General features: G+C 44.3%; 3 protein-coding genes across 3 annotated transcripts; all 3 read left to right on the top strand.

Annotated features, from left to right (window-relative positions):
• Positions 1-5622: 5622 nt before the first annotated feature.
• LOC136653198 (olfactory receptor 10AG1-like) lies at positions 5623-7475 on the top strand. The gene is made up of 2 exons (XM_066630108.1): positions 5623-5634; positions 6525-7475. Exons 1-2 carry the CDS (start codon positions 5623-5625, stop codon positions 7473-7475), a joined length of 963 nt encoding a protein of 320 aa, XP_066486205.1.
• Positions 7476-12515: 5040 nt separating this feature from the next.
• On the top strand, positions 12516-13463 carry LOC136653197 (olfactory receptor 4D1-like). The gene has a single exon (XM_066630107.1). It carries the CDS (start codon positions 12516-12518, stop codon positions 13461-13463), a length of 948 nt encoding a protein of 315 aa, XP_066486204.1.
• A 6211-nt stretch (positions 13464-19674) lies between these two features.
• Positions 19675-23469, top strand: LOC136653196 (olfactory receptor 10AG1-like). Its single transcript, XM_066630105.1, has 3 exons — positions 19675-19856; positions 21361-21475; positions 22435-23469. Exons 1-3 carry the CDS (start codon positions 19675-19677, stop codon positions 23467-23469), a joined length of 1332 nt encoding a protein of 443 aa, XP_066486202.1.
• Positions 23470-25954: the final 2485 nt, after the last annotated feature.

Raw genomic sequence — 25954 nt, 5'->3', positions numbered from 1 at the left:
TGGCATATCCTACTCACCAGGTGCTGCAAACATGCTTTACAGCACATTTGTGACACCCAGAGCCAGCATACACGCATACTACTGGTGCTGAAGAAAATAGGATTGGGTCCTAAGACTGACTGAATTAACCTGTAGGCAACCTAGCCAAAGCTGCTCTACTCCCATTCTAATATTAAAAATATTTGATCCTATGAGAACCCTGTCTTGAATGGTGCCAAGGGTAACTTGTGCACATCTCCTGAAGTCCAAAATGATGGTCCTTTCACCACTTGCTGGTGCCAGGCTTTGAAGGGTAATGAGGTTTAATGGCATATGAGGGTAATAAGAATGTCTCAACAGAAAGTTTGTCTGCTATTGTCATACACAACTGATACTTGTGCCTTTTCTTCTGTTCTCCTGAATAAATGTTATTTTGATCAAATTCTCTTGGTCTTTACATGGGAAGATTCAGATGGTTACTGCTCACACCTTTAATGCCCCAATCCAGGGGTGTCAAACTTGTTTCATACCAAGGGCCAAAAAGTATTCATGATGCCTGCTGAGGGCCAGAAGTGATGCCATTAGGCAGGAATTGATGTCATTAAACAGGTCATAACCCAAAATAAGCACTTCTTCTCATTTAGGAACTCATTAGCTGCAAATGACAGAAAAGAAAATACGCAAAGTTTGATCATATTTCAAGGTATAGGAGAGCCCAATTTTCATGTGGGCTGCCCTTTCAGCAGTAACACCACAGCACTGCTCAGCAGATGAGAGCCTGAGGGCCAGGTGAAAAGCTTCAGCGGGCCGCATCTGGCCCCCGGGCCTTATGTTTGATACCCCTGCCCCAATCCATCCTCCATCATTGGCTCCAATGTCACTCAGTAAAGGCACGGACAGCATCCAATGTGTTAATGAAGGCAATCTCCGCAATGAAGTTATAAAATATTATTCTTTTTTTCTACCTTGTGTATTCAACTGTTTCAAATGCCAATAAAGGTTGATGATGATGATGATGACGACTGCATCCAATGGTGGTGGGGATCAGGAGGATTCCTCAGGGTAAGGGAACATTTGTTTCTTTACATCTGGATAGGCTACTTGATGGCCTATGGGTCACCTCAGACCCATGCCAGCTCTATATAGCTGGCTTAAGTCCGAAGACAGGAAGTGTAGGCTGAAAGTAGGATGGTAGAATTTGGCATGAAAATTTGCGACTGAGATTCACTCCCTTCAGCATGCTCTGCACCTCTTGCCCTCCCCGAAATCCCCCCAGAAATTCCCCCACCCTCTCCCTCCCTGCCCACAAAAAGCTTCTATGCCAACTTACCAGCATCGGCCTAGTCCAATGGCCACAGCAGCACAGCTCTGGTGCTTTGCAACAATGGTTCAGGCTACCCTGATGGCATCGTGCTCCATGCACCATTGCTAGGCCCTTTACAACAGCGGGACTCTGTTCCACTACCATGAAGAAGAGAATAAGACTGACCTGTAGCTATCCTGACCTGAAATTGTAGCTATCCTTTTGGTAAAACTAAAGTGTGTGACTTAGATGTATTTGGGGATCAGGCTTTGATACAGTCAGAAAGTTCCAGGAAGTACAGTTGTGCCCTCTTATCCCCAGGAGTTCCAATCTGGATGTCCCCGCAGGGCCTCCCAATGCCTTATAATGCATTAAAAACGTCACTTCTGGTTTCTCTGTGAAGCCAGAAGTCGTATTTTTTGAGCTTCCGAGCTTGGACTGAGCTCGACAGAAGCCAGGGATGGGCCTGGCCTCTGCTGAGCTCAGAGTCCCTTTTAGAGCTCCCCTCGCTTCCAGAGGGGGTACACACGGGAGTATGCTAGCAAGACACTGGACCTGTTCTGCAGATAAGTGAATTCGTGGATACGGGATACAGGATATGAGGGTCCCTGTACTCTTCCCAGACCAACAAGGTTCTGCTTATGGCCCCAGCTATCTGGCCTGCTGGATGTTGCTAAGCAGTTGTGGGGTGGAGGGGGAGAACTAGGGCTCAGTCTAGGGCTCGATCTTCCCTTAAATACAGTGGTTCCCAAACTAACCTTGGTCACAGTGCCCTTCTTCCATGTCACCCTGTTGCCACGTTGCACTCCCTCAAGATCTTGCAAACATCATGAGAGAACTTGTGAGAATCAGGCAAGATCTTGCATGATCCTGGCCAGCCAAGATGGTGGAGACAGGAGACAGGGGCTGCAGGGGACATCCCACATTGCCCTTCTGAGTGTGCCACAGCACCCAGTTTGGGAACCACTGCTTACATGTATTATTAACAAAGGCACTTATATCTAGGAACATTCCTCTTATATAAGAGAAATCAGTCATGATGTGCAGGGGGGGGGGGCTGATCCAGACCAGGAAAACAGAATGCTAGGAGAGTTTTAACCCTTTTCTTCACAGGACTTTCTCACAAGAATGACCATTGCAGCGACTGTTGCAAGGAGCTGGGTTATCACTGTATTGAAAGATGAGAATGTAGTGAAAGTCCTGCTGGACTAAGCTAAAAGCCCATGTAGTTCAGCATCCTGTTTTCCATTATGGTCCACCAGTGGCCACAAACTGGACAAAAAGATAATGAAAGATAGACCTGATAGAGATTTAAAAGATGACACATGGTTTTGATGGGGATTATTCCTGTGGCAGACCTCCCATTCACTTGATGGGGCAAATGCCTCGCGCATCTTTAGGATCCTGCAGAAGTCTCTCTGAGGCTCTCGACAGGGTTGGAAACTGTGCTTCTAGTTTGCTGGAAGCACAGTTTAAATCATCAGGGAATCTTCAAGAGGCTTTGCCAACATGTCCTGGAGTCACACAAGGTACTGTGTGCTCCAAGAAAGTGTGGGGGGAGGGGCGGATCCTGTGGCAGGGTACCATCATGGACCTTTGCCCTCTGGAGTGAGGCTGGGGAGGTCCAATTCTGGATCATTCTACTTCATCATAACTCAAGGGGGTCACCCAATGAAACTTACATCGCAATCCTATGCATGCCTAATCAGAAGTTAGACACATTAAATTCAATGGGACTTATTCTAAGAAAAGTGTGCATACGATTGTGTCCTTATTGGCAGTACACTGAGAACAGAAAAGAGCAAGTACTTTACACAAAATATCATGAGTCCATGGAACCCCCTGCCACATGGGAACTGAGAGCCACTACATTCGCTATCATGGAAAACAAGTCTATCAATGACTAGCAGTCATGATTGCTAGATGGTTTGTATACTGGGGAGAAATGGACCACTACCTTGCTTTGGGACTTCTTGAAGAAACCTATTTCACTGTCGATGAAAACAGGATCCTCAACTAGATAAGACTGGTGCAACAGGGCTCCTATTATGTTCTTAATTAAAACAAAACTTCTTCTTCCATTGTTTACCCAAGTGAGTGTGTTGTACCCACTGGGACCCACTACTAATGAAGCTGAAGCTGAAAAAGGTAGATCTGGCTAAAAATGCTCATGGATGACTGGATTTTCAGACAACTGCCCTGTACTACCCTGCACAAGAACAGCCTCCACACGGAAAATACTTTTTCACATGGTAAAGGGTGGGAACCCCTGGCTCGACTGTGGCAAGAGAAATACAGTATCCATCCAGATCTATATCCATCCGGAATTGCATACCAAGGCAGCTCATCTGCAAAGAAGGTAAAGTTCCTTCTCCTAAGAATACTGTACCAGAATCTGGGAAGATGTTGACTATGGACACTTCCAGGGGGGCTAGTCATGGACATCTTTTGCCGCAAAAATAGCAATGACTCTTGTAATCCCTGAAAGATGATGCACTTTATTTCGGCGTAAATGTATATGGACCACAGTTGGCTTCATTGGACACAGATAATCCTCAATGAGCAGGCATATAAATCTGAGGTGGAAAATGCTTAAGCAGTAGCATTAGGTTGAATACGTCAAAATACTACCCAGTTTCTGTTGCATATCACTCAACCAATTGTTTTGACGCTTTGTTGGTCTCTTTTTCCTTTTGCACGTTTCCCAAAGTTTGAGGAGGCAATGGGGCCATAGTAGTGTAGTGATACTGCAATGGGCTTCTGCCAAGGAAATCTCGGTTCAGATAACCTCATGTGACCCTCATTGGCAGACCTGAAACCACTCAGTGTCTCCCAGCAAGGCTTACTGCACAGGACTGTTGTGAATATAACACGAGGAAAGCCCATCAATACCACGCAAAGAATTTTTTAGCACAAGCCTATGCTTGCCTACTCAGAAGTAAGTCCCACTGTCTTCTAGTGGGCTTGCTCTCAGGAAATTGTGCATAGGATTGCAGCCTTGCACCAATGACAATATGAAAATGTCAGTTAAATATGAAAGAAAGAATTGTTTACACTCCAAACCAAAGATTATGCAGTGTTACTTATATTTCTGAGCATTCTTCTTGATTCAGATATTGAAGACCTGCAGAAAGGTAGTCTGTAGGAGAAAAACCATAGAAGAGTCTTGACCTTGTCTTGTTTGGAAGTCTAATCCATTTATCTTAGCATGAATTTTTTGTGGACTACTAGAGCCACAATGCGCTGCTTTCAGTTCACAGCTATGCATGCATAGGGATGGAATGGGACAGTGGTGGGCCTGGGGGGCAGGGGGGCAAAAGCCCCAGGCACCGCATCCATGGGCCCTATGAGGACGGCACCCCCATGCCCGCTGAAGCAGTGCCACCTCCACCCACCCCCGGGAGCAATTCCGGGGGCAGGTAAATACCAGCGCAACCTTCCCCTTGGCACTCCTAGGGGCACTTGGCATTCCTTAACAGTACTTCTGGTTTTCCACTGGAAACTCAGGTGGCCTTTGGAGCACCGAGGGGAAAGTTGTGTGAGGCTCCGTGCAGCCAGGTAGGTATGGGAAGGGGGATGGCATGTTGAGGGGGGGGGGCATTTTGCAGATCTGGCCCCAGGCAGTTTTCAGGCTAGATCCATGACTTGAATGGGATACAAGAAGTACAGTTTGTGATAGTCATTAAGACTAAAACAGTGTTACAACTCTAATAGAAACCATTGTTCCTACCTCAGTCCTTCTGCTAATACTTCAGTCAGGGAGAAGGCTTTCCCTCTGGACATTTCTTCAAAAAAAATAATTCGGTGTTCTCTCTAATTACTGCATCTACAGCATCTCAATCTACATCAATTGATTGCATTCAGGAAACCATTGGATAGCATTCAAGAGAGAATTATTTCATTTCAATAATTTGATTTTATCTAATGGACAATGAACTGCTGTCACATGACCGAACGTTGTGTAGAATCTGCTATAAGGTTCTCAGGTGCATGCACCCCATTGAAATGAAAGGGGTTTGCTCCACACAACCTCCCACTGAACTGTGTCCTCGGTCCTGTTCCCATCTCTATCAGATAAGTTGCCACTCTCCACTGTATTGTTCTTATCCATTTTTGTTATTCCTGTTTTTCTCTTTTCGTTCTGAGATTTGTTTCATTAATCTTATTGCCTATGATTAGGACAACTAGTTGATATATTTTATATTATGAAGACTAATGCAGAACATGGGCACCCAATTAATCTTTTCTGAATATTTTTCATACCAAAGTTTGGATAACACATTTTTTTTTCCAGAGTGTTTTGAAACTATGGCAATTCAAACCTGAGTCCCTTTTAAGTCATGGCGCTAAAGGTATGTGATTTTGAATGACAGCAGAATTGTGTCAGAAGGTTCTTACTATAGCTTGTATAGCATAAAATACTTTCTTCTATTTCTGGAAAACCAACCTTCCACAACTGGAAAATAGAATTTCAGTCTACAGCATTACATGAATCTGTTTTATTCAAGTTTGTTTTGTTTGCATAATTTGTGAGCCATAGTCTTCACTTGTTTTTAAACCAAAGATTCAGGTATAATCCCCATCTCTAACATTGAGCCAGCCCATCTTTTCACTGGGGTGAGCCAAATTGACCCCCCACTTATGAACAAGTACAGCATGTCCAACTCCCCATGCCTTTCTTCTTCCCCTAATTGTGTAAGCCAGTGTTTTTCAACCTATGCGTTGTTACTCCAATGAGGTCGCAAAGTCTCATTTGGGGAGTCATTGCGAACTTTGCATGCCTGGGTTTAGATCCAATTCAATAATGATACTGCCTTATCAAAACTGTGTTCTTCATATAATCCTCCACAGCCTCTTCTAACTACTTACTTACTTACTTACTTACTTACTTACTTACTTACTTACTTACTTACTTACTTTATTTGGGTTATGGCACAAAAAAGGTCGACTACTACTGCTGTAAGTGGTGGTTCATCCAAACCACTCCAATACACCACAATAATAATTTAGATGGCTGTGACAGGGTGATGCAAACAAATTGTTTTCCAACACGATTAGGAGAAGGGTAAAAGCACACCAGAAGAGGGAGCGGGACATCTGTGTATGTCCTGAGTGAAAGGGGGTCACATTGACTTGGAAAGTAGTCAAGTGGAACTTCACTAAGGTGAAAATAGGAACCCCACAGAATAAAAGGAATGTTTGTTCTTTGGCTTAGGCTCACCTCTCCCACGTCTCTGTGCAGACCGGTGATGAACCAGGCAGATACTCGAAGAACCACAGCATAGTGAAAGAGTTCATCCTCTTGGGATTCCAAGGACACCCTGCCCTTCTCTTCACTGCCTTCCTGGCCATTTATCTGGCTATTATACTGGGTAATGGTCTGACTCTGGTGGTGACAACATGCGATTCAGCCCTGCGTACCCCCATGTATTTCTTCCTACGCAACCTGTCAGGGTTAGAGATGTGTTATACCTCAATCTTCCTTCCCAAGATGATGGCCGACCTGGTCACAGGGGACCTCACCATTTCCCTGCAAGCTTGTGCTACTCAGATGTTCTTTATTTTTTTTCTGGGTGGTACAGAGTGCTTCCTGCTGGCAGCCATGGCCTATGACCGCTATCTGGCTATCTGTCTGCCTCTCCGCTACATGATGATCATGAACCACAGAGTATGTGCAGGGCTGGTGGCTGGCTCCTTTGCCATCAGCCTCCCTGTGCAGCTGGTGCAAATCAGCCTCATCTTCTCCTTACCCTTCTGCGGACCTAACGTGATTGACCACTTCTTCTGTGACATTCCACCAGTACTCAGCTTGGCATGTGCAGACCTATACATCAATAAGTTGGCTGTGCATGCTGAGAACATCCTTGTTGTAGTAGTCCCTTTTTTCCTCATATTAGCTTCTTACGTGAACATTGCTAGAGCCATACTACGCATGCCATCTGGTACCGGCCGCTCAAAGGCCTTTTCCACTTGCTCATCCCATATCACTGTGGTTAGTCTCTTCTATGGCTCTGCAATGCTCGTGTATCTACAACCCAAGACTCCTGACAAGGTGGTCTCTCTGCTCTACACAATCTTCATTCCTCTCTGCAATCCCCTCATCTACTCCCTGAGGAACAGGGAAGTGAAGGCTGCTCTCAGCAGGATGTTTGGAAGGAAACCATCCTTTGAAGTAGCCTCAGAGATAAGCTGACGGCACCAAGGAACCTCTCTTTGCTCCTCTCTAAAACCTAGTTTATCTTCAGGGGCTTCAAGTCAGGTCTTGACAAAACCAACTGTAGTCCAGAATGGTAACACTGGAAGAACCAATATGTGCCTCTATACTGTGGGGGAAGCTATTCCTTCCTTTATCTTGTGGGAAATGGTAGTGTCAATTGATCACACTTCTCTTGAATTTAGCCACAAGTGTTCATATGTGATAAAATCCAAAATGGGGGCATCCATATTACTGGCTTTGTGTTGGCTTATGAGGGTAAGAGGGGATAAAGAGACTGTCGCCAGAAGGGTTTTCATTGTTATCTTATATGCCTGGTTCTTGTCACTTGTCTTCCCAGAATCAATGTTTCTTTGATAAAATTATCTGAGATCTCACACTGAAGTTCATCTGAGAACTTCAGTGTGAAACCTCAGCTAACCTCAGATAATGCTTCTGTACATCTCTAAAACAAAGATACTACTACACCATGTGGCTATGACATGCTTACAGACAGGGATAGCCCAACTGGGTCTGTTGCCCAATGCCACCCCAACTCGCCGCTCCTGCCTTCACCTGGATGCACGCAATTAGACATGCATGTGTAGCCCTCTCTCAGACAAAAAGCCCCTTACCTCTTCGCTATGCCTCTTCCATCACATGATCCTTTTCCAAAAACAGGAAGGGATTGTGCAAGGAAGGAGCACTTTGTCACCGTCTCTCCTTAACCTCCTCACACAGGGTTTAACGTTTCAAGGGAATATGTCCAGTGGTGGGATTCAGCAGGTTCTCACCTATTCTATAGAACCCCTACCTAATCCAGCTATTGGTTCTAAGAACCGTTTGTTGGCCAGGGAGCTCGCGCCTTGAAATGTCAGGGCTAACCCTCCTGGGGGCAGCAGCCGTGCAGGGCCAACCCGTCCCAGGGGAAAGGGGGGTCGCTCCCAGCAGGTGCCGATGCTGCTGGGGCTGAAGGGGCGAGCTGGACGCGGCCAACTGGAGTCTCCCGCGACGCGGCTGCTGCTCATCAGCCCTTGCGAGCTCCCATTGCATGCTGCCTGGAGCTCTTTCCTTGCTCTGGGTGCAGGAGAGTTAAGTGGGGGGTGGGGAAAGGGCGGGGGAAGGTAGGGAGAGCAATGGGAGCGAGGCGGGTGGGGGGTTGGATCCAAAACTCCACGTTGGGCCTCCTGGTCTGACACGAGACCTCTCAACTCTGTGCTGGATAAATAGCAAGTGCAGACTTGAGTAGCCACATTGTGGAGCCTGCTCCCTTATCCAGGGGCGGGGGGATGAATGTCCCCTTTCTTTGAAGAACTGCCAGCAACTGCCCGGTGGACAATGGTTGTAGCAGCAGCCATTTTGGTGCTGCTGCTCCTCTGGGCATCGGGCAGCTCAGGAATAGACTGTTAATTTCCCACGCTTCAAGGATATGAGTTTTAGCCTTTGCGCACTGCAAGTTTCTTTCTTTGTGATTGGCTTTCAATGAAGTGGCCCAATTTAACCAACGTCTCTGCCTCACATATATTATGGAGCGAAAGGTCAATTTCAACGTGGACTTGTGCCAGCGATATCGCTGGTGCTGGTCCAAGTTGTCGCATTGCGGCTGCTGGGTTTTACAAACGGGCAAAGGGGCAAATGTCCCCCTACCCCAAGGAGACCCCCAGCAGCCACAGTTCCCCTGGTGTTCTCGACGTTGCCCATGCTGGTGTAGCTGCATTGCCATGCAGGGATTTAATTAGGATTGGGCTTATGATTCTCTTTCTTCTCAAACAAATCCCGTGTTCTAGGAAAACAGACTGGAATACCCTGTAGAAGTATAAAGAAGCAGGCAGTCTCCCACTCTGGACTGGAACAGCAACATATTTCTTCCAAAAGCCAGAAACAACAACAGCCACCTCTTTTCATTCCATTTTTTTCTTGTAATACCACATCCAAACAACTATAAAAATCAACTAAATAACAGTAAACATTATCTTTGGGACGTTCACGTCTGAAGGGGGGCCATATCCTATCCATAACAGCACCTTTACCACTTCCATACATATAATGTCTTGGTCCATTACCAGCATATCAGGTAGCTTCTTAAAATTCCAGTTTCTTTGCAGTGTTGTTAAGATACCAAATTCTTCACATGCCTTGCCATATTCCCACAGAAAGTTAGCAAACTTTCTTCATAGAGCAATCCCTGGAGATGAAATGGTTGCTCTATCTCACGTTCTATCAACACGTGATAATGCTTTCAGTTAGCAACTTGGGTGGGAATCTTTACATAAGACTAGACTTGTGTAGCAAATGTCTCTTTGATCACAGAGGCATTCGTTGTTTTGGGATGCCCAGGCCAGAAACGGGAAGGGAGCTCAAAATACAGAGTCAAGATGTGATTTCCAGCTCAAATTGGAGACAGCTTATTCTGGAGACTAAAAGAAAAACAGGTCAGTACAATCGGGCAGTTGCTTTTCTGCCGTTTTTTTTTTTAACTGATTGCTTTAAAGAAGGAGAGATGAAAGCCAACAGGATAAAGTGAAACTTGATGTTATCAAAACACCTGCACAGTATAAAATATGAAATTAAGCACCTCTTTGCCCCTTTAGCTCGGTGATCTCTGCAGGTAATAGGAAGATTGTTTAGCAGCTCAGAGAGATTTCAAATATATATAATATTGTTGAAGACATCCATAATTGTTCCTTCTTTTGTTCTTCCTCTTTCACTCTACCCCAACCCAGAATAGACTCAGAATGATCCTTGTAATGATTCTGTAAATACACAGTAATTCCACACAGTGAGAGTGTGCATTTACTCAGGCTACTCTTCCTACCCCCTACAGTGTCACTGACTAGTCCCAGTGCAGGGAAAGGCTGCTGGATTCTAGCTGCCCTTTGAGTGTCCTTCCAAGTCCTGGCTGCAGGAGAATGTGACAGGATCCTAGCCTCTTCTCTAGCATGCTGTGCTATTTCTCCCCGATGGGCTGTTTGCTGCCCCAGAACTCACTGATAGATCAACAACAGAAGCCAGGTCTAGTCAAAGCTGGGGTGTCACCAGACACAGTCTAATTCCACCATACCTGCTTCATCCTGTGTCAGGCTATTGGTCTACCTGGCTAAGTGTTGCCACTGGCTAACAATGGCTCTCAGACAGACACTTTACCTAGAGATGGTGGGGATTGAACCTGGGTCCTTCAGCATGCAAAGCAGGTGCTCTATCACTGCTACAGTTCCTTCCCTAAGAAAGGTATGCACCTGCAACTTCTAGTATGTTCTATGAGTGCCTAATAAATGTATATAGACAAAGAGAATGGGGTCATGGATCCCATCCACTTGTTGAATTCAAGAGCGCTAAGGTGGATACTTGGAGCCGAGTCAGGGGCTTCTTCCCTTCTCCTCACATCACAGTGAAACTCTGTATAGCTTGTCTATGACTGCGATGTGTGTAAATGGAGCCTCAGTTGGAATTGAGGGCCTCTTGCTCAGTGTCTTGCTGCAGAGACTAACAGTGCAAAGGGTTTCTCTTGGTCCCTCTGCTAATTAAAGGGGGGAGGGCACTGAAAAGAAGTACATATGCAAGTTACTGCAGTTATGTTTCCACAATTTAATTGGATTTTTAAAAATATCCTGATTCTACAAACCACATGCAGTTTTCCAAATGGAAATGCCACTATCAATCCCTATTGGTGTAAGAACAATTTTAAAATAACAAAGTACTAACTCATTACCCAGTAGTACTCTGTTACCTCTCCCAAACTCTGAGGGCATGGTGGTGTGCCCCGATTCAATGCTCTGAATGGAAGGTGCAGAAACAGTTGTTTATTGCAGGTTAACCAAGCAAGCCTCAAGGTAGTGGTGTCCTTCCTCCGTACACATTTCGCTGCACTTGCAACAGGTGTTTACATAGACCATTTGGTCTTCAAGGACCAAAGTACTGGGAAACTGGGTGGATGAAGTTGTCCATTCATTCAGAGTCTATTCATTTGAGGTTGCCAGTCACGAATTTCTGAGTGACGCTAATAGTTATTGCTGAAACACACAGAGGGGCTGTTATCTCCCATGCATACTCACAAGGACCCAGGAACCTTTGGTACTATGCTGCTGTTGTGTTTGCACTTGATTCGGTTTGCACTGGGGGTTTAAACTTATGTAGGATTGCCTGTAGCACTTAAATATGTGAAATGAAAGGTTCTGTGCTTACATTTGCTTGAATGAATCTTTGGTTTATGTTACCCCCTAGCATATGTGTTGGGAATGGTCATTGTAAAAGATCCCTCATGTTCTGCAGGACCATCTCTTGTTTATTTGTATGTTCTAAGAGTGCAATGGGACTAAAGCAAAACCTCTTCCATAGAGGTTTCTAATCCATTCATCTCAGTGGAAAGCATGATTCAATTACTGGGAATATTGAGAACCTTGTAAAAACAGGAATAGGGCTTTACAAAATATACTTGGGCTTGTCAGCATTCACATTTTGAATATATATAGATAATAAGAGATGGATGATGATTGTATCAATAGTTTCAAGCCTTGGTACTTAAATGGAACACTTAAGTTCAGACAATGCCAGATGCTGATGGAAAATGGGAAGGGATAATCATCATGAGCTTCCAGGGGTGATGGCAGGGGTAAGGCAGTGCCTATTAAATCCTTCATCTTCTCTTTGGAAACATTAACTTGGCCTCACAAGTCTCTTTAGAGTGGTTTGAATGCTCTTCTGATCAACCCAGTGCAATAAAAGATGCGTGAAGTACTTTTAGATGTAAAAGAAAATGAGGTACTCATGTTTGGCCTCTCCCCTCATATCCACATGACATGCATCATGTCTACATGACATGCTATGCATCTATTCCTGGGCGAAAGTCCCACTGAATACAGTAAATCTTACTACTGAATAAAAGTGCCTAAGATTATGCTGTAATCGTATCATCAGTGAATATCTAATAAAAAGAATAGTTGACCCGAAGCCACTGTTCAAATAACTTTTGTTTCTCTCATAGAAATGGACATAAATGCTTGTGCAATTATTTTCTTTGCAGGCACACTGTAAGAGCATCAAATGGCTATGAAGAACCCGAATACAACTGTGACTGAATTTATTCTCTTGGGCTTCTCTCAGAATCCAAAAATACAGTCCATCCTCTTCTTTATCTTTCTTACTATATACATCACAACCTGGCTTGGGAAACTCACCATCATCATGACTGTGATCTATACACCTCACCTGCACACACCCATGTACTTCCTTCTGGCCAATCTGGCTGTCGTAGATATCACTGACTCCACAGTCACTGCACTCAGAACGCTGTGGAACTTGATTTCCCATACAAACTCCATCTCCTACGAGTGGTGCATCATGCATATATTCTTCTTCCATTTCATTGGAGGGGCTGTGGACTTCTTTTTAGTTGTGATGGCTGTTGACAGGTACATTGCTATCTACAGACCACTGCAATATTTGCTGATTATGAATCAAAGAGTGTGCATAGGCTTGGTGGCAGGAGCTTGGTTGGGTGGCTTTGGACATTCCATCGTTCAGATCACACTCATACCTCAGCTACCCTTCTGTGGTCCAAACATATTGGATAACTTCTACTGTGATGTCCCACAGCTCATCAAACTGGCTTGTACAGACACGTACATCACTGAGCTGCTCATGGTTTCTAACGGTGGTCTGCTCCTCACTTTAATCTTCTGCACCTTACTTATATCATACAGTGTCATTTTGGTGAAGATTAGAACACATGTCACAGAAGGCAAGCACAAAGCGCTCTCCACCTGTGCTGCACAGATCACAGTCATTTGTTTGAATTTTGTTCCTGCAATATTCATTTATTGCCGACCTTTCCAAGTCTTTCAAGTGGACAAAGTAGCCTCAGCCTTGTACACTCTTATCACTCCAATGTTAAACCCAATGATATTCACACTGAGAAACACAGAAATGAAAAACACAATTAAAAAAATGGTTGAAAAATTTATGGCAACCAGAATCACAGAATCCAAATAACGTCTTCCTAACAGACACTGCAGTTCCTAGAATTCCACTGCAACCAAGAACAAAACATACCACTTCTGTGAGGCGCTCATGAGAGCAATGAATGAATTGGGCTAACTTCACCACATTTTTGATGAACACCGAAAGTAATGGAGTGGTATCTTACCAAATAATAATAAGGATACTTTGTGCATAAAATTATGGTTGCTACTGCTGCACTGATGCCATGCCAACAGGACACACAGTGCATTCTGGTAGGTGTGGGGGGAGTCACAGAGGCCTCCTCAAGGTAAGAGAACTTTTATTCCCTTACCTCAGGGCTGCAGTGGAGCTGTGTCAGTGTTGGAAAGTTGGTTAGGATTCAACAGTAAATCTTATTGGGTGTGTGTATGTGTGTGTGTGTGTGTGTGTGAGAGAGAGAGAGAGAGAGAGAGAGAGAGAGAGAGAGAGAGAATAAGCACTCTTTTCTGACATTGACCATTGACAACAACTTTTATCCAGTTATGTTATCTAACATTTAGACAATATTTTAATGATCCCCTTGTGACTTTATTCCTCATTCACAACAGATATTTCTCTGTTGCATTCTGCTTGAGCTTGGTTTTTGCAGTCAAATGAAGGCTCTCTGCAGAAGTCTTCCATCATATATTTGCTTGCCAAAAACAATAAATTCGCAATTTTAAAAAAAAGTTTACAGGCATTATTTGTTATTTCATGTCCTTGCCTTTCTAGGCACATCATGTGTAGTGTTATAAGATACATTTTGAGAATGCTATAATTTTTGTTTTCATTTTGCTTTTCATGAACTACCCTACTCTAGATACCACAGAATATGTCCCTTTATACATTAAACACAGTGCAATGACAGAGCAAGCGCAGGGCAGAGACATTATTCCTCCCCTGGCGTGTAAAGTGTAAAGGGGTGCATTTCCTTCAAATTCCAGAAGGCAGGGAAGCTGCTGACCAAATTATCACTAGCTTTTGGGGGCGGGAGCAGATCAATGTGGCTTGCAACTGCAGCAGACTGCGTTGAGGCAGCGACGAACTCAGGGTACCTTTCACCACTCTGCTTCTCCCCCATCACCCACCTTCAATGCAAGTGCTACACTGTCCATTTCATGGCTGGGCCATGAAACTTTTTTCCCTAAAGTTGAAGATCCCAAGAAGCTCCCTCCACAATCAGGAAGTTCTGGCTAGGGACCCAGATAGCTACCCTACTGAACTTTAAAAAAAAAAAAAAATACAGGTTGAGGATCCCTTATCCAAACTGCTGGGACAGGAAGGTGTCTGGATTTCCAATCAGGGCTGTAGCTTTGGGGGGGGGGGCATGAGGGGGGACTTTGCCCCCCCCCAGCATTTTTTCCAAACATGTCCTCTTTATCTAATCTGGCATTAGTTGGGAGTGATTTGAAGCCCTTTTTGCAACATTTTTTGTGCACAGGAAGGAAGACAGCTCAGTGCTTCTGGCAGGGAGTGGGGATGAGAGAGAGAGTGTATGTGTGTGGAGTGAGTAGAACAGGGTCCTGGGTGGGCTCCTTGGAAGTTACGACCTCTGGTCACCCTGCCCCCATCCAGAACACATGGAGAGCAGGACTGGTCAAGAGCAGCTACAAGAAGGTTGGGAGAGATTTCTGCAGCTACGAGAAGGCTGGGGGAAGGGAGGGTGCTATTTCTTCTACTGTGGAACATGCTAATTACTATAATGGTACCGCTGGGGGGGGCAGGGAGAAATGTTTCTGTTTGGAGAAATCATGGGGGCAGGTTCTTGCCTTTCAGATATACTTTTAAAATTAATGGCTGCTGATTGGGGGCTGGGGAGACCCTTTTTCTGGTGGGAGAAAACATGGAAAGCATTTGAGCTAAAGAGAACCAAGAACTTAAGTGTGGGAAAGGTTCTAAGCAGGGGCGGATCTGGGGGAGGCCATGGGTGCATACCCCCCCAACTGTCCTGCCAGCAGGGAAGGGCGCCCACCAGGATGGCGAGCAAAATCGAGGATCAGGGGAACACCCACTGGGTGGGTGTTAAGGAGATTGGCTGGAATGGGAGCCCAGGTCTACCCACCCAGCAAACAGCCACAGAGGCTTTAAGCTCAATCAGTAGCCCAGGTCTACCCAAATAGGTAGACCAGTCCAGTCCTCCAAGTCCAGGTAGGAGCCCAGGTCTACCCACCCAGCAAATAGCCACAGAGGCCTGAGGGGGGACATGATTGAGACATATAAAATTATGTAAGGGATGGCTACAGAGATGTTCTTTTCCTCTCACATAACACCAGAACCAGGGGACAGCCACTAAAATTGAGTGTTGGGAGAGTTAGGATGGACAAAAGAAAATATTTCTTTACCCAGTGTGTAATTAGTCTGCGGAACCCCTTGCCACAGGAAGTGGTGATGGCAACTTGCTTAGATGCCTTTAAGAGGGGAATGGACAAATTTCTGGAGAAAAGTCCATCACAGGTTACATTTCATCATCATCATCATCATCATCATCATCATCATCATCATCATCATAACAACAGGTATTTATATACCGCCTTTCTTGGTCTTTATTCAAGACTTTATTCAAGGCGGTTTACATAGGCAGGCTTTATTAAATCCCTTATTAAATAGGGATTTTTACAATTTCAAAGAAGGTTCTTTCTTTCAAGAACGACTACATTCAAGGTGTTTCATTCCGATCTGGCTTCACATTCTGGCCTCCATCCTCCCACGCTCAGAGCAGATGGAATTGCTCGGCTTCAGCTTGTCAGCTGCTCCAAGGTCGCACGGTGCCGGTGGCCTCGAACTGGCGACCATGATAGGTATGTGCAAGCTCCTGATTTTAGAAGTAGGCTACCTCAGTGCCAGACACAGGAGAGGGCACCAGGATGCCACTGTGAGATACAGGAAGCTGGACTAGATGGGCCTTTGGCCTGATTCAACAGGGCTCTTCTTATGTTCTTATGTAGGCTATAAGCTCAATCAGGAGCCCAGGTCTACCTAAGCAGGCCTCCAAGTCCAGGTGGGAGCCCAGACCCAGTTCTGCCTGCCCAGCAAATGTCCACAGAAGCGATACGCTCAAGCAGGAGCCCAGGTCTACACAGCAGGTAAACCTGAGCTCCAAGTCCAGACCGGAGCCCAGGTCTACCCACCCAGCAAATGGCCACAGAGGCGATAAGCTTCAAGTCAAGAGCCCAAGTCTACCTGCCTGGTTGACCTGGGCCCTGAAGGTAGTGCCCATGGCCCCCTCCCAAATACAGACACTGGATCCACCCCTGGTTCTAAGGAGATTCAACTCAGAAAGCTGGGAGGATTCAGCTCAACCAGGTAGATTCAATACATTCAAATCTTCTGTACTTTGCTTTTTAATAGTAATGAATATTGCAAAAAGAACTAGTGTTCCAGTGACGTTCCTGTATTTGACTAGCATATCTTTCCTCTTGCTTTTAGGTAAAGTATATAAATTTTATTTTAATATGTATCAATGCATCAGCAATGTGTCATCGACAAATGTTATATAGGTGCTATATAGGTGTTAGATAGGCATTATATAAGCGCCATATAGTTGCTATATAGGCACTAGATAAGAGATTGTTGCTAGATAGGTGTTAAATAGACACTATATAGGTGTTAGATAGGTGTTTAATAGGTGTTATGTAGGTGCTAGATAGGGGCTAGATAGTCACTATATAGGTGCTAAATAGGCACTAGATAGGCATTATATAGATGTTAGATAGGTGCTAGATAGATGCTAGATAGGTGCTAGATAGGCATTAGGTGCTAGATAGGCTACATAGGTGCTATATAGGTGCTAGATAGGTGCTAGATAGGTGCTATATCAGTATTAAATAGGTACTTTCAATACAAGTAAATACTACCTGCGTCACAGTGATATGTTTTACTTTTGCAGGGTTGCAAGCCTGTGTATTGCACTGGTGTGTAAATGAAAGGATATGTTGCATGTTATTTCTATGTAGGCAATACATTTTCAATTGCATGCAGAGATGCATTATTCTATGCAAATTATTGTTACATTGCTTTCAGATAACGCATGCATCTTTCAAAAAAAATTTTTTTCTCTTCATGAAATTTGGGGGCGTTTTGGATATTTGATGTTTCTCCATACTTATCCTTTCCTTTTGCCCACCAGTATAGATACCTGACATCATTGCCCCCCTTGAAAAAGCAGTCCCCCCCACCTCTAGAATTTGTCTGGATTTTGGAATAATTGTATAAATATAACAAGAAATGCTTCCACTTGCTCTTTTCTTTGTTACCCATACTGGTGTCTGCTGGCCTCTTTGACATTTTTCAGAATATGCAGCCTGTACCTGCCCTGTATGTGGGAAGGAGTACAAGGCCTCCTAGTGCTCTACAGAAAAAAAAAAGTCTTGGACAAAAATGTCTGGATTTTGGAACAGTCCAGATAAGGGGTAACCTAACTATCAATGATCAAGAGTTAGAACCAAATGATATGTTCCCATTTTATAAGTTTCATTAACAAGTGCACTTTGCCATGGAAACTCCTCCTTTTTAAAGATCAGGCAACCACCAGCTCAGGTGGGGAAGTGGCCAATCCGGATGGCGCCTCCTGTGGCAAGCTGCCACCCCCCCATGTGCAAATCCTCCATACACTCCCCCCCCCCCACCGTGCATGGATCCACACATGACTCCAGGACGCAGCAGGGAAGCCTACTGAAGCTTCCCCAGGCTCTTAAACTGTGCTTCCAGCAAACCGGAAGCACAGGAAAGCTCTGCACCTCAGGCATTTGCTCCTTTCCATTAATGACAGGTACACTTTCTTCTTTTTTTTAATGTTTCTTGTATTATTAAACAAAACAAGATAAGCACCACAATAAACCAGCAGAACAATAACACCAATACAAATAAACTACAGCAAGGTGAAACAGCCTGTTCGAATTACTTATATCTCTCCTGTCCTCTCGTCAACATTTGAAATTAGATCTCTGACAGCCTTTCTTATCCCTTAATTTTCATGTGTCTTCTACCTAAATTAAGGGCATAAGCCTATACTTGTCTACTCAAAAGTAAATCTCATTATATTCAGTTGTACTTACTCCCCGGAAAGGGTATATAGGATCTTGCAGTTGTGTTGGAAATATTCACTGAGCATCTGGTGTCAACAAAGAAAGCAAATTATTTCCTAGAGAAGATTAGGAAAATTATTATTATTATTATTATTATTATTATTATTATTATTATTATTATTATTATTATTAATAACAGTATTTATATACCACTTTTCAACTAAAAGTTCACAAAGCGGCTTACAGAGAAAAATCAAATAACTAAATGGCTCCCTGTCCCCAAAGGGCTCACAATCTAAAAAGATGCAAATGAATACCAGCAGACAGCCACTAGTTCAGACAGTGCTGGGGTGAGGTGGGCCAGTTACTCTCCCCCTGCTAAAAAAAGAGGAGCACCCACTTGAAAAAGTGCCTCTTACCCAATTAGCAGGGGTTAATGATTGAATGTTTTCAAAATAATTGAAAGAAAAACTGCAACTACTATGAGCTCTTATGCAAATCTGTGGTGTAGCCATATTTGGAAGCGGCAGCCTCCTCAACTGAAAAGGACACTATCGAGCTGGAAAAGGTGCAGAAGGGGGGGACTGAAAATGACCACAAGGTTGGTGCGTCTTCCGTATGAAGAAAGGACTATGGGTTTAGGAGTTTGTGATTTATAATGAAAGATAACAAAATGTGGACATGACATAGCTTTATAAGGTAAGAAATGGCATACATATATTATTTACCCTCCCCCACATACACATAACATTAGAAGTCAGCCAATGAAATTGACTGACAATAGATCAAGGGCAAAGAGAAGCATAGGGATGGCTGGATGGTTCTTTATACAAAGCATCATTCATCCATGCAGCTCACTGCCACAAGGAATTGAATTTCCTTCAATTCTTTGGAAAACAAGTCTATCAATGGCGAGCAGTCACAATGGCTAGTCAGAATATTCAGAATACTGAATGCTGGGGATTAATGGGCTACTGCTGTTACACCCTGTTTTGGGGTTTCTTGAAAAAAAACTGGCCATTGGTGGAAGTAGAATGCTTGGCTAGATATGTCTTTGGTTTGATGCCACAGGGGCTCATATGATGTTCTTAATTAAAACAAAACTGCCTTCACCATCATTTACCCAAGTGAGTTTATTGTCCCTATTGGGACCCATAACTGCTGAAGCTGATACTGAAAAGTGTCGGTTTGGCAAAACAATGCATTTTGGTGACTGCATTTTTAGCGAACTGCCCTGCACTACCATCCACAAGGATAATCTCTACGTGGAAAAACATTTTTTTTTACAAGAAAAAGAGTTGGAGCCTTTTGCTCAACCTTCACAAGAGAAATACAGCATCCATCCCGAACTGCAGACCAAGGCAGCTCACCATCAAAGAAGGTAAAGTTCTTTCTTCTAAAAACAGAATGCCAGAATTCAGGAAGGTGTTGATTATTGACTCTTCCACAGGGGTAGTCGTGACCATCTGTTGCAACAAAAATGACCAAGATTAACCAATTTATTTCTGTACAAATTTCTTTGACTGTCATCCACCCCAGATGAAATTCTCAATCAGCAAGCATATGGATCTGAGGCTGGAAATACTTTGTAATATTAGTTTCATTACCCCTAAATATTACCCACTTTCTGTCTGTCTGTCCCATATCATTCAACCCTCACATTTCTTAGGACTTTTTGTTGCTCTCTTTATCCTACTTCCTCTTTCTCACAGTTCAGGGAAGCAGATTGACAAGCCTGTATAGGACACTGGCCACAGCAGTGGGTTTCTAGCAAGGAAATCTGGGTACAAATAGCTTCATGTGACCAAGAACCTCACTGGGTGACCTGGAGCTGGTCACAGTTTCTCAGCCACACTTCCCTCATAGGGCTGTTGTGGACAGCCCAGCCATACCATCCTAAACATTTTGGACAAATGATACCATGAAAATGTCAGATAAGAAATGAAAAAGAAAGGATTGGTATGTTTGCACTTCACATGCCTGCATGTTTTATTCAACAATATATAAATGTTCTGGAAAGGTTGATGAGATATACAATGTTTATCTATCATTCATTCTGTTATGTTATCAGATCTGTTTTACTCATGCATATATTGCCATAAATCTACATTACTAATTCAAAGATTATACAGTGTTGCTGATTTTCATGGACATTGAAGACTTCCAGGGAAGAAGCTGTGTTAGGGCCCAATCAACTTTCTAGCACTAGTGCAGCTGCAATGCAAATATGGGAACAAATATTCCCGTACCTTGAGGAGGCCTCTGTGACTGCCTCCCCACCACGGGATGCAGTGCACACCCCATTGGCACAGCTGCATAGACACTGGAAAATTGGATAGGATTGTACCCTTAGTCTGCTGCAGAAAAACCATGGAAGAGTCTTGTCCTTGCCATGTTTAGAAGACTAATCAATTTACTTTAACATAATTTTTTTTTTTGCATCACTCTCAGTTGTCAAGTATATAGAATAAAATGACATTGTAAATGAGGGGGTTAAAGGGAAATGGAATGAAAGTGGTATTGTTGATGACCATCATTACAGGAACCCAACTCTAATCGAAACTACTGTCCACACCTCAGTACCTTTGCTAATACTTCCTTAATACCTCCCTTTGCTAATAAAGTCAGTCAGAGTGCTTTCCTGCTATTGCTGTTCTTGTTTACAGTCTCAGAACTTTAAATAATGGTTGTTGCCTTTAAATGTTTCTTTAACCCACCCATCCAAGTGTCTGTTGATGTTTCCTCAAAACAATAATTTGGTTTTCTCTCTAATTATCTTCCCCATCTCAACTTTCTACATCAACTTATTGCATTCAGGAAACAATTGGCTAGCATTCAAGACAGAATGATTCTCTTTCAGTAATTTGATTTTCTCTAATCAACAGTGGTGCCACCTGGTCAAGCTTTGAGTACAATCAACTAGAAAGTTCTCAAGTGCATACACCCCATTTAAATGAAAGGGGTTTGCTCCTGAACAGAGTCACGCCTCGTGTCTATCAAGTAAGTTATCATAATATAACATTTTCAACTGTATCACTCTTATCTGCTTTTTCTCCTTATTTGCTTTTTGTTCTGAGATTAGTTTCTGATGACTGTTACTGCCTGTGATTTGGACTAGTCAATATATTTTACATTATTAAGACTAATGCAGATCTTGGGCATGGATCTTTTTTTGAACATTTCAAACACAGAGCTTAGGGCAACACATATTTTCATATTCCTTCGGAGAGTTTTGAATGAAAGGCAATTCAGCCTTGAGTTCATTTTTAAGTCATGATCCTGAAGGTATGTGATATTGAATGGCAACAGAATCAATAACATCTGAGCCACACACCCATCCACCCCCCATTAAAGATATCCTGTTTTTCATGCCCTTGTGGCTTTTTTCTTCCCCTTACTGAATGGGAGGTTCATGGGGGGTTACTGCATGGGGGGAGCCATTTCCCCTCCCGCACACAGATCATCTCGGATCCCAGCATAAGGAAGCCCGATGAAACCACCTTTCTCCTGTCCAATTCTTGGAGAGTGGAACATCCAGAGGACTATGACTCTGCAGAACTGGGTATCCACACAGAAGCTTGGTTCATCTGCATGGTGGATGGGAAGAACTTGCTCTGTTCCCCACCCCACTATTCAGTTTGCATGTAAACATGTAATTTAACATTCAGAGAACAGTCTTTCACTGGCTGGGAATCTCACTCCACTCCTGCCCCTGCCTATGTAAGTCATCTTCAGGAGTTATTCAGGTCAACTTGGGAACATAATCACAGAACACATACTGTACATACCCTATCAAACATTATTTTGATGTGTGCAGGATAGGAAACCAGTCAAATGCTTAGAAAAATAGACACAGATGAAAATATCAGAATTTCACTCATGTGAAGACAGGAGCACCACAGGATAAAAGTAATAGCTGTTCTTCTGGTCAGACCCACATCTCCCATGTCTCTCTGCAGGTTGATGCTGAACCAGGCAGATACATGCAGAACCAAAGTGCTGTGAAAGAGTTCATCCTCTTGGGCTTCCAAGGACATCCAGCCCTCCTTTTTCCTGCCTTCCTAGCCACTTATCTGGCTATCCTACTGGGCAACGGTCTGATTCTGGTAGTGACAACATGCGATTCTGCCCTGCGAACCCCCATGTACTTCTTCTTGCGCAGCCTGTCAGGGCTGGAAATGTGTTATACCTCAGTTCTCCTTCCCAAGATGATGGCCAATCTGGTATCAGGGGACCTCACCATTTCCCTGCAAGCTTGTGCTACTCAGATGTTCTTTATTCTTTTTCTGGGTGGTACAGAGTGCTTTTTGCTCGCAGCCATGGCCTATGACCGCTATCTTGCTATCTGTCTGCCTCTCCGGTACATGATGATCATGAACCATAGGGTACGTGCAGGGCTGGTGGCTGGCTCCTTTGCCATCAGCTTCCCTATACAGCTGGTGCAAATTGGCCTCATTTTTTCTTTGCCTTTCTGTGGGCCTAATGTGATTGATGACTTCTTCTGTGACATCCCACCAGTACTCAACCTTGCATGTACAGACCTGTTTCTCAATGAGCTGGCTGTCTATCTTGAGAATATCCTGTTTGTTATACTACCCTTTGTCCTCATCCTAATCTCTTATGTGTACATCACCAGAGCCATCTTGCGTATGCCATCTAAGACTGGACGGCAAAAGGCCTTTTCCACCTGCTCATCCCATATCACTGCGGTTAGTCTCTTATATGGTTCAGGGATGCTCGTGTATCTGCAGCCCAAGACTCCTGACAAGGTGGTCTCTCTGCTCTACACAATCATCATTCCTCTCTGTAATCCCTTCATCTACACCCTGAGGAACAGAGAAGTGAAGGCTGCCCTCAGTAGGCTGTTTGGAAGGAAACCAATCTTTGAAGTGGCCTCAGAGTTAAACCAATGGCACCGAAGAACCTCTCCTTCCACACCTCTACAACTTACAGCCCAATCCTGTGCCTCTCTCCTCAGAAGGAAGTCTCATTGAGTTCAATGGCATGTACTCCCAGAGAGATGTGTACAGAGCCCAATCCTATCCAGGATTGGGCTGTGGGGAGGAGTGGTTTATGAGGGGAAGAGTCTACCACACCTGCCTGCCTTGGTAAGTCAGCACTGGAGGTTGGGGGGATGTAACTAGGTGGGGAAGGGGAGGAACCAAGGGCAGGGAGGAAGCAGAAGTGGGTGGATCCAGCAGCAATGGCACATACCAGATATTATCCACTCCATTTTAAACCTCCTTGTCCCTTTTCTCCCCTTTGGGCATATGCCACCAAAATTGGTGGCATATGTCCATGGAGACCCATAGGTAGCCCCGGGATTTATGCAGAAGTAAATAAATATTTGACTTATATCCTTTTTGCCCTCGGGTCCCCTCCCACTTCTGGATGCCACACACACAAATGCATAGGTGCAAACAACTATTGCCAGGCCCCATCATGGAACAGGTCCCTCCCCAACCCAGCTTTTCTACACCATCGACTTTGCTAGCATTTCCCCAAGGAGACTCAGGGGCTTTTGGGGTGGGGAAAGGGGGGTATGGCCTCACACAGCTACCATCCTCCCCCTTCCTGCACATGCCTGGCCTGCTCCCCAAGCTAAATAGTTATCGATCCTCCCCTGTTCTACCCATGCTGACCTATCTGCCTGAGCAGGACCTCTGCAAGCCACTTTCTCGCCAGACACAAATTCTGCCAGACACTCTCTGGCATTCCGTCCTTCACAAAAGCTCAAGCTCCAACTAGAGTTTGATTGTGCCCCCCTTTCTCTCTCCCCACATGCAGAACCTCCTTGGTTGCTATGATGGGTGACTCCAGTTAGCCTCACATTAACCCATTTTTGCCCAGCCCACAGGTGTACCCATTTGATCCCTGTTGCATGCATGCAAAGTTGAGCAGAAATTGCTTAACTGGGCCTTAAATTCTTTATATTCTGGGCAGGAGGTCTGGTGTAGAGAGTTGTGCCTCCATTTGCCTGAAGATAACATCCAAAGGTCACCAGTTTGAAGCCACTGGCACCGTGCTACCTTGAAGCAGCTGACAAGCTGAGCCAAGGTATTCCGTCTGCTCTGAGCATGGGAGGATGGAGGCCAGAATGTGCTGCCAGATCAAGAAAGAAACATCTGAATGTTGTGGTTTCTTGAAAGATAGAACCTTTCAAATTGTAAAAATCCCTACGGGGATTTAAATTGCCTGCCCATGTAAACCGCCTTGAATAAAGTCCGAGGAGCAATCTGCTCTGAGGAGCAAGAAAGGAGGTATAGAAATACCTGTATTATTATTGTTATTGTTATTGTTATTGTTATTGTTATATACATTTACACATTCAATTCAATTCAATAAAACTTACTTCCAAATACACACACACAGGATTCCACTGTGAATACATGTACCATGCAAAAGAAACAAGATTTCTAGGTACAAGACGTGTCTGTGCTTTGGAATATATGATCACATAATCAATGAGAAGGGAGGCAATCTTGAATTTAATCCTGTGCAGTACCGAGGACCTGGTGCACGACATAACTGCTGTTGAATTTGGATGAATGAGCTATAAAATGGCAAATGAGGTGCAATGAATTATATTCACAGAACACGAAACCCCCAAAACAATCATGAAAATCATTGAGAAAACTCAGGCTGCAATCTTATACACACATCCTTGGGAATAAGCCCTATTGAAGACAATGGGAATTACTTCTGAGCAGACACACAGGATTGGTTGATATGTTTAATTTAAGCCTTATTAATTTCAGTGGGTTTGGAAATCTTACAGCCCAATCCTTTTCAGCACTGGTGCAGCGCGGCTGCACAGCCTGCACTGTATCCAACACTGAAACCAAGCAGGTCAGATGTCTCCTTGGGGTAAGGGGACATTTGTTCCCTTTCCCTGTGTAGAGCCCCAGCCTGTACAATGGGTCTACAATGAATCTGTGCCAGCTAAATCATTGGTGCAGGGCCAAGTAGCCCTGTGTAGGGCTTTCAGGGCCAGGACAGGGGTTAGGATATGGCAGAGGCCTCCTCTGCCATCCCCACCTCTTCCTGGCCCTGAACCGCCCTCTCCCTGCCCTCTCACTGCCCCAAAACACCCCTTCCCTACCTCTGTTGTTCCTCCCCCCACCCCTGTTCTGCCTGGCGCAGAACTTACCTGAACAAGCAGTTGCATGTCGGCCAGCAGCAGGATGGCACAGGCCTTCCCACCGGCATCCCTTACTCTAAAATTTTCACAAGTCTGCTTTATGGTACATCTGAGAAGGCTAGCACCACTTCAGCAGTCACTGTGCCAGCCCTAGCCCACATTAAGATGGAGCTGTTGATTTTTCTTAGGGTACCACACAGTGTACATAAATATAAATGTATGCTCATCAGGGCAAAAGATCTTAACTTCACATATACTCTGGGACATCTGAACTATTTGTGACTGCCCGATCTTATAGTTGGTTTGGACAGCTCCATGAAAACACCAGCTCAGCATGT

Source organism: Tiliqua scincoides, chromosome 5 (genome assembly GCF_035046505.1).
Source record: "Tiliqua scincoides isolate rTilSci1 chromosome 5, rTilSci1.hap2, whole genome shotgun sequence".
Classification (NCBI taxonomy): Eukaryota; Metazoa; Chordata; class Lepidosauria; order Squamata; family Scincidae; genus Tiliqua; species Tiliqua scincoides.
This window is presented reverse-complemented; position numbering and strand designations above follow the sequence as displayed.

Coding starts and splice junctions, on each gene's coding strand:
- LOC136653197 (XM_066630107.1), top strand. CDS start 12,516: ATGGCTATGAAGAACCCGAATACAACTGTGACTGAATTTATTCTCTTG.
- LOC136653196 (XM_066630105.1), top strand. CDS start 19,675: ATGCATTTTGGTGACTGCATTTTTAGCGAACTGCCCTGCACTACCATC. Junction 19,857..21,360: donor GCAGCTCACCATCAAAGAAG/GTAAAGTTCTTT, acceptor TCTAATCAACAG/TGGTGCCACCTGGTCAAGCT. Junction 21,476..22,434: donor TCACGCCTCGTGTCTATCAA/GTAAGTTATCAT, acceptor GTCTCTCTGCAG/GTTGATGCTGAACCAGGCAG.